The following is an 8,055-nucleotide window of genomic DNA, read 5'->3' on the forward strand; positions in this document are numbered from 1 at the left end:
GGTAGGGTCTCCTTGTATCCCCAGCTGGCCTGGAACTCACTATGTAGACCAGGCTGGCCTCCAATTCACTAAGATCCTCCTGCCTCTGCCTTCCAAGTGCTGGGATTAAAGGCGGAGGCCACCACGCCCGGCCCTCTAGTACTTTATGATTAAAATCTTCAGGGATTCATCTGCCTTCTCCTTCCTAGACTTTGGCAACTTGGCTGCTTGTACCTAACCCTGTGTGTACACCATGGTATCAAGTGGCTTTTTTTCAAAATAAATTCCAAGGACAGGTATCATGTCTGACATTACTGAATATGTCCTATTATTATCTAAAGAGTATCTCATTTTCTTTTATCAAGCTTTGGGGAGAGAAAACTCTCAAAGTCCTCTCCATGGACAGCAGTGATGATCATGGGGACCCCACTTGGGTACATAAATCATGAGAAATTCATGCCCTCATCTGGTGGAAGATTCATGTAGAAAAAGAAAGGTGGTAGTGATATTCTGTCTGTCCTCTTGAAAGTTTCCTCTTCAAACTTTCTGGTTTCTGATATTGGCTGAGTCTACCAGCAGATTTAAGATCCACAGCAGTGGGCCTCCTGGGCCTCATCAGTATCATGCTGCAAAATATTTACTGGGTCCAACTATACAGGGCTTCATTTCAAACAAAAAGTGTCTTCCTCAAGTTCCAGGTGCCTACACAGGAGACAAGAGGCATCCACATAGTGGAACCCCACAGAAGGCAGGTGATGCCCCAAAGAAGTTAAGAAGGACAACACCCTAAGTTAAGTGAGACTTTTCAAAACCACATTTTCAAGACATCAGATCCAATGTGTGACACAGGCATGCTATCCAAAATCCATTCTCTCCACCCAGCTCTAATTACATATTATACAGAACACATAGTCTACATTGCATTCCAGTTATCTTCAAGTGCTGTGGGGCAAAAATCACTCACTCAGCAATTAAACAAATTCAGAGTTATCATTAAGTATTTTGAGGAAGGGAAGGGTTCTGAAGTTGGCAGAAGGACCAAAGGATCAGGAAGAGAAAAGTAAGGCCTTCCTTCCAGAGATGACTTTCCAGCTCACTTTTTAACTCTGTAGTAACTCCAGATTGACAAAGTGCCTGCCTCAAAGACAAAGGCTGCATTACAATGCAACAATCATCTCAGCCAGTACACATACACACACACACACACACACACACACACACACACACACACACACACATATAGCACACACACTGTTGAAGTCACATGAAAAAGCCCTGGTCCACTAGAAGTCTGCCAATGTGGTAGATGGAATGCCCGCACTCACACATAAAGGCACTTTTTCCCCAAACAGTTAGCAAGATACCAGTCTTGGTGTGTGCACAAACAGACACATACAGAGGTAATATATAATACAGCACTGTTAATATCTTGGGTACACTCTGAGGAAGCTAAAAACGTACTCATTGTTGGAATATTTTTAAGTCATGTTAATATTCTCTTCCACACTTTCTAGATGGACCATCCCCTGGTTCAAGAAAGAGGTTCGTGGCCTTGAGAAAGCTGAGGACTGAGCAGGTGTACAAAGACAAATAATGCCTTTGATTTCCAGAATAGCAGTGTGAGCCCATCATCATTAGACAGTAAACTTAACCAAGCTTCACTGGGAGAGAAAAGACCTTAGCCATCAGGGGAGGTAGGCACTTTCAGGGGTAGGCTTCTATATTTGGGTGTGAGCTGCTGGCCTTTTAAAGATTGGTAACATGCCTTCAAAGTAGGTTTTTTGTTTGTTTGTTTGTTTTGTTTTTATTTCAGTCAAGGTTTTGTTATGGTTTGCATGCTAAATGTCCCACACAAGTTCATGTGTTTGATTGAACGCTTGGTCCCCAGCTGGTGGGAGATTGGAACCTTTGGGATATGGGGTCTAATCGGCTGATGCAGGCTGTCAAGACCTTGGGTCTTGAAGGGTATCCAATCCCTGGTCCTGTTGGAGTTCCTGTATGCCTTGCGATGTGACTGTCTGCAAGCCCCACCTGCCACAGCAGAGTCCACCCAGAGGTCATGCTTTCTCCACCTGATGGACTGTAAGCCTGAACCATGCCCCCAAATAAACCTCTCCTGACCCTTAACCTGCTTCAGTCAGTTATTTTGTCACATCAACAAAAAAAGTGACGAATGTAGACTTTGGGTTTTGGATTTATTTTATTTTCTATTTTTTATGTGTATGAGTGTATATCCTGCATGTGTACGTGCACCTGTGTCGTGAAATGACCATGGAGGTCAGAAGAAGGCATGAGATCCCCTGGAACTGGAGTCACAGACAGTTGTCAGACGCTATGAGGATGCTGGGAGTCGAACCTAGGTCCTCTGCAAGAGCAGCCAGTGCTCTTAACTTCTGAGCCATCTCCCCAGCCCAGCCCTGACTTTAGGTTTTTGGGTTTTTTGTGTTTTTTGGTTTTGTTTGTTTTGTTTTGAGACTCCCTGTAGCACCAGCTGACCTGAAACTTGCTCTGTAGAACAGGCTAGCCTAGATCTCACAGGGATCTATCTGTCTCTGCCTCCTGAGTGCTGCGATTAAAGGTGCGTATCTGCCTGCCTCTGCCCCCTGAGTGCTGGGATTAAGGGTGTGTGCCACCATACCCAGCAAATACAGGCTTTTTGGAGATACTTAAACAGCCCAAATCACCATGCCACTCTAGCTTACTCTTTTTAGGGAAGCTGAGGAGAATTATGCTGATTATAATGCTATATTCTCTGTACCCACCATCTTTCATATTAAGCATGCAATTATGACCCCATTGAGCATGCTCAGGAATGTGCCCATCATCTTTCTTTTTTTTTTTTTTTTTGAACAACTGGTGATGATCTCAAATTGACCATGCTCAGAAATGTGTTTCTACACATGGCGATGCCTTCCCTACATGCATACAGTTCCTCCAATAAAAGTCCCTGCTTTATCTTTTTTGGAAGATACTGCCTTGCAAATTCCTTATCAGTGCAGGTGTATTCCATCAAAAAGAGCTCCTTTCGTTCCAAGGCACCCTCCCTGCAATCCAGAGACACTTAGGTATTAACCAAAACCTTGCTCTCTTGGGCTCAAAGCCACATTTCTGAGTTTCCTTTGCAGCTGGAGTGACCACATGACTGAGGCCTGCCCAATGAAATGTAAGTGGAAGTGATATGGAGAGCCACTAAGACACAACCCATTAGACCGCCACACTCCTGCGCCTTGATGTTTTACCTTCTCCTAGCTCATGTGGACAGAGCCACCCAAGCTGGCAGCTGCTCCGCCCGCCTGGCTAGTTGAAGGATACCTGGAGAACAAGGGCCCTCACCAACCAGGACTGCTCACCATGGAAAGCATGGGCTGAGCAATAAACCCTGACTTACTGGAAGTACTAAATTCTAACAAGACGTAGATCCAGCTTACCAAGCAGCCAGGAAATCAGGCAATGAGTGAGAATGCTGGGAAGCCGGGGTGGTGCCGTGACATGGGCAAACAAAGAAATCCAAAGGCACACTGGGATGGGCAATTAGTATTTATCTGCCCAGACAACCATTGAACTGAGCCTTAAAGGATGAGAAAAGTTCAAAAGAAAGAGGAGGGCTAGAAGTTCATGCCAGACTGAACCTAAGTCCTCTAATATTCTATCCGTGGAGCTGTGATGTAAAGACAGAAAACACACTGTTCTATTCTTCCTAGAGAATAGAATCAAGGCCAGGAAGGAACAGCAATGGGGAAAGAGAATTTTGCTCAAAGGGAGAAAGAATCAACCATCAGGGTTGACCTTGAACTTGAGTGGCTCCAAAGACAAAAAGGCAGTGTGCTTCCTTTGAGGGCCAGCCAGCCTCCTGGCACGGCTGCTGCAGAGAGTGCAAGCTGAGCACAGGATGGAAGCTGCTCCATTCAGCTGCCTTCCCACTCCAGGATTCTATGTATCTTCCATGCCTTGGCCAAGAAGACTGTGTGCAGTTTTGCCAGGAAAAAGAATGATTTCAGCCCTGTTGGAGCGTTTTTTACATGCCATCCTTGCCAATCTTCCCCTTAAGGCTGTGCTCGCTGTGTCTGCTCAATGCACCAGTCTCCAGCAGCACAGAACATCTCTTCACACCCAGACCCAGAAGAACACCTTCCATTTCATTAAAAAGTTTTCAGTTATTTATTTTTATTTTATGTGTATGGGTGTATCACCTTGCATGTATGTAAGTGTACCGGTGTTGTGCAGTACCTGCAGAGGACAGAAGAGGGCACTGGATTCCCCTGGAACTGGAGTTACGGATGGTTGGTAACCACCATGTGGGTGCTGGAATTCAAACCTGGGTCTTCTGCAAGAACAGTCAAGTGCTCTTAGCTGCTAAGTCATCTCTCCAGTCCTTAATTTCAATTTTTTACAACAAAAATTTGATAGCTATAATTAAATAGAACTGCTGCTGAGTGAATAACAGCAACAACAACAACAACCCCCAAAAACAAAGGACAGTAAGCATCCATTTTACTAAGCATTTGGGTAAAGGTGCACGCCGTGCTTAACCATAAGTTGTTGACTCATACCAAACACAGACATACAATTTTCACAAGATTTGCCAATAAGATACGTTACACCAAAGCTGTCCTGACAACAGTTTCAGCATCTTGGATGACCTGATATGTTGTAAGGCACCTTAGGGATAAAATCATAAACATCACTTTCCACAGAGGAATTCTGTAAAACACACTAGTTTTCCATTTTTAAACGTGCCTGCTGTGAATAAAAAGGGAACGTACTCCACACACTGAAAAGGGAAATGATCTCCAAACACAACTGGAAAGTTAGTAACTTTCACTTTCCTAAAGATAATACTTTCATTTCCACAAGCCTTCACTGAATCTCTCTTACATGCTGGGCACTGTGTGGTGTAAGCTGAATGAAAAGAAAAAGTAAATAAGGTGTCTTAAGCATGAAGACTTCCAAACGTTCAAGATTCATGTTCATTTCTTTTTTTTTTCTTTTTTCCTTTTTTTTTTTTTTTGGTTTTTTTGAGACAGGGTCTCCCTGTAGCCCCAGCTGGCCTGGAACTTACTATGTAGTTCAGGCTGGCCTTGAGCTCACAGAGATGGCCTTCCTCTGCCTCCCCAGGGCTGGGATTAAAGGCATGAGCCACCACACCTGGCATCATGTTGATTTTTCTTAAGAGCAATTCTCTGTGATTACAAAACAAAAAATAAGTTCAGCTACAATCTTGTCCAATAAACAGGGTTGTTTTGCCTGTAACGTCTGGGGATTATTCATATAAAAAAATGGTTTAAAAACACTGGCCTAGATTATGGCTGTCTCATCTCCTATAATAACACCCCCAGAACTTAATTTATTGCTTAAATAAGGAAAAAAGGAATAGAATTTTTTCAAGCTCAGAAATGAATATTGAAAAAATTCCTTACATTATACAATGAATCTTAATTATACAACTACAATCTTAACAGTCAAACAAAGGGAATTCGCAGAGCCACATTCTGAGAGGCCACTGGAATCCTTGACTGGATCTGACAAGGAAACAATCACACACAAGTTACACTTCATATGCAATTGTTCAACCATAAATATGAGTGATGCTTTGTTAGCTTCCCTTTTCAGGAGCCCACGGACTTCCATCTTCTCAAAATTCAGGTCACATCTCTGTCATCACACAATACCCCGAGTGAATCACATCTCAAGTGGAACCAAACCCATCTTAGCCTTGGATGACCAGCCTCGAAATCCATCCCCAGGCTCTAAAACTCCCTGTTGGCAAAGCCTAGGAATTATATTGCTCTTAAGAAAATGTACAGCATCCAACACCAGCTTCTGTTTTGTTTGGTTTTTGCCCAACTGCTCATACTATTTCCAACATTCACTTGCTGGCCCCATCTAGAATGTGTGTCCCAGACTGCTCTGCCTGTCAGGTACTAAGTCTGCTCAAAAGAATGGAAAGGATGTCAAACTTTCCAAAAAGAACTACACTGGCCATTGACACTCCCACGTGGCTCCTATGAGCATTTTGGTATTTCTGGGATCCCAAGGAACAGTGTGCAATTTCACTTTCTAGTTATAAAGTAAGAAATTAAACCACTTTCTGAACAGAAAAAAACCCAAACTTTAGAATAGTATTTGTCTAGCCTCTAGTGACCCTAGTTCAGGCTACAGTCTATGCAGTCAATGGGTAAAGTCCAGTATGGAAATACATCAGTATCTACTGATTCGGTATTTCTGTCTAGCTGTGTGTCCTGAACAGTCACACAAACTCTGGGCTTCAATTTCTTCAGTAAAACCAAAGAATACAGAAGACACCTTCCACATCTAAATGTGCTATAACCACAAAATCACAGAGCTGGAAAACAATGCAGCCTCTGAACTCTCTGCATGCCACATACAAAGGTAATCCTCTGACTAAAGACCATGAAATAAGGGAGAACAATTAAAAAGATCTCTAAGGCCTCCTCTTCCATTTTGATTCTCAGTTTGAGAAAGCAAGGCATGGCCAGATAACCGGTCATAAAACATTAATGGGTCTCACAGCTCTAATAATCCTGGCTTCCATGGCCAATTCTGTTCTAGCAAGAAATGCTTCATTTTGTTTTCTCCAAAGCATAATGGCCACTGTACCAGTAGACTCTATCTTCTATGTTTGGGAGCCCAGGCTCTGCCATCAGCAACTCAACCACAGCAGACAATGCCAGCTCTTGGCCCGTGACTTCTCCAAAAGCACCCAAAACATTCCAGCAATCAAGGATAAATTTAAAACACCACACCTACCCTGAGCCACTGCTTCTCTGTGAGGGCGTCACTGTAGTCCACGTCCCGGCGCTGGCGAGACCCCCTGCCAAATATTTTCTCCTCCTCTTCTTCACAGGTGAGCCTTTCCACTTCAGCATCATCCTTAATAATCCAGGAGGGCAGCTCATCTTCCTCCATCAGACGAGGCTTGCGCTTTGGGTTCCGGGCATCCTCTCTTCGCCGGTCCATGTCCATACGCTAGAGGACAGGGATAACAGTGTCACTAGAGGGAAAAGGATCTTGCAAGGCAGAACCTACAATCCTCCAAAGCTGTTTTCCAATGCTGAAGGGTCCCTTTCTTTCTTTTGTATCCTAGTTGACCTTTTCTAGCTCATGCTTAAAGCAGTGTCTACATAAAATATTTCACCAAGTAAAACCTCCCTTCCTCTGTACCCATCTTTTAAATTTATTTTTGCATTAAAAAGAAAAAAAAAACCTCTTTAAGGATTCTTCCTCTTATCTATGTGTATGTGCAAAACTTAACATTGAGAAAATTCAAAGGAAGAATGTGCTTTAAAAAATTAAGCCCTGAACCAGCAAGAAGTTTCAATGGGTAAAGGTACTTGCCACCAAGTCTGATGACTGGAGTTCGATCTCTGGGACCCACATGGTAGACAGAGAAAACTGACTGCAGTAAGTTATCCTTTGACTTCCACACACATAAAATAAATAAATGGGAAAAATATCTAGGCATGAGCCCTGGCTATATAATTTATTGCTTCCCTAACAGAAATGAAGTATTTGAGCATAAAAGATAAAGTTTACTAAGGACAGCGACCTTCATTCAGGCAGATTTGTAATTTTAATTCAACAGGGAGAAAACAAAAACATTCAGTGGGGTGGGAGGGTGGGCAGGGAAATCAGTGACCCAGGTACCACCCACAGTTAGAGAGGACATGAATCATTTGAGCCATCAGTTGTCACCAATGCATTGAATTTTCAGTACACTATGCCATTGGGAAAGGAATGCGCCTCAATTCATTTTTAAAAAGTTCAGCTCTTATGAAAGTATACCACAGAAGACCTCAACGTCAACGTCATTTCACCTGGCCAGGTTACATGTAAAATGGCCTCCCTCCCAGCCTTCAGAAGGCCTGTGCCTCCACCTCTTGCTTCCTTTCTTAAAAAAATCCAATCCAAAGCCGGGCGTGGTGGTGCACGCCTTTAATCCCAGCACTCGGGAGGCAGAGGCAGGCGGATCTCTGTGAGTTCAAGGCCAGCCTGGTCTACATAGTGAGTTCCAGGACAGCTGGGGCTACAGGGAGACCCTGTCTCAAAAAGACCAAA

General features: G+C 43.5%; 1 protein-coding gene across 2 annotated transcripts in view; it reads right to left on the reverse strand.

The window, feature by feature from the left end:
- The window catches only part of Smarca2 (SWI/SNF related, matrix associated, actin dependent regulator of chromatin, subfamily a, member 2), a 184,032-nt gene that overhangs the window by 56,557 nt on the left and 119,420 nt on the right, over window positions 1-8,055 (reverse strand). For both annotated transcript variants that reach the window (XM_029567641.1, XM_029567640.1), the window contains one exon: window positions 6,748-6,966. In XM_029567641.1, the coding sequence (XP_029423501.1) occupies window positions 6,748-6,966 (219 nt within the window). The remainder of the gene's footprint in view (window positions 1-6,747; window positions 6,967-8,055) is intronic.

The sequence above is a fragment of the Nannospalax galili genome, unplaced genomic scaffold (assembly GCF_000622305.1).
Source record: "Nannospalax galili isolate Female #2095 unplaced genomic scaffold, S.galili_v1.0 scaffold241, whole genome shotgun sequence".
NCBI classification, from domain to species: domain Eukaryota; kingdom Metazoa; phylum Chordata; class Mammalia; order Rodentia; family Spalacidae; genus Nannospalax; species Nannospalax galili.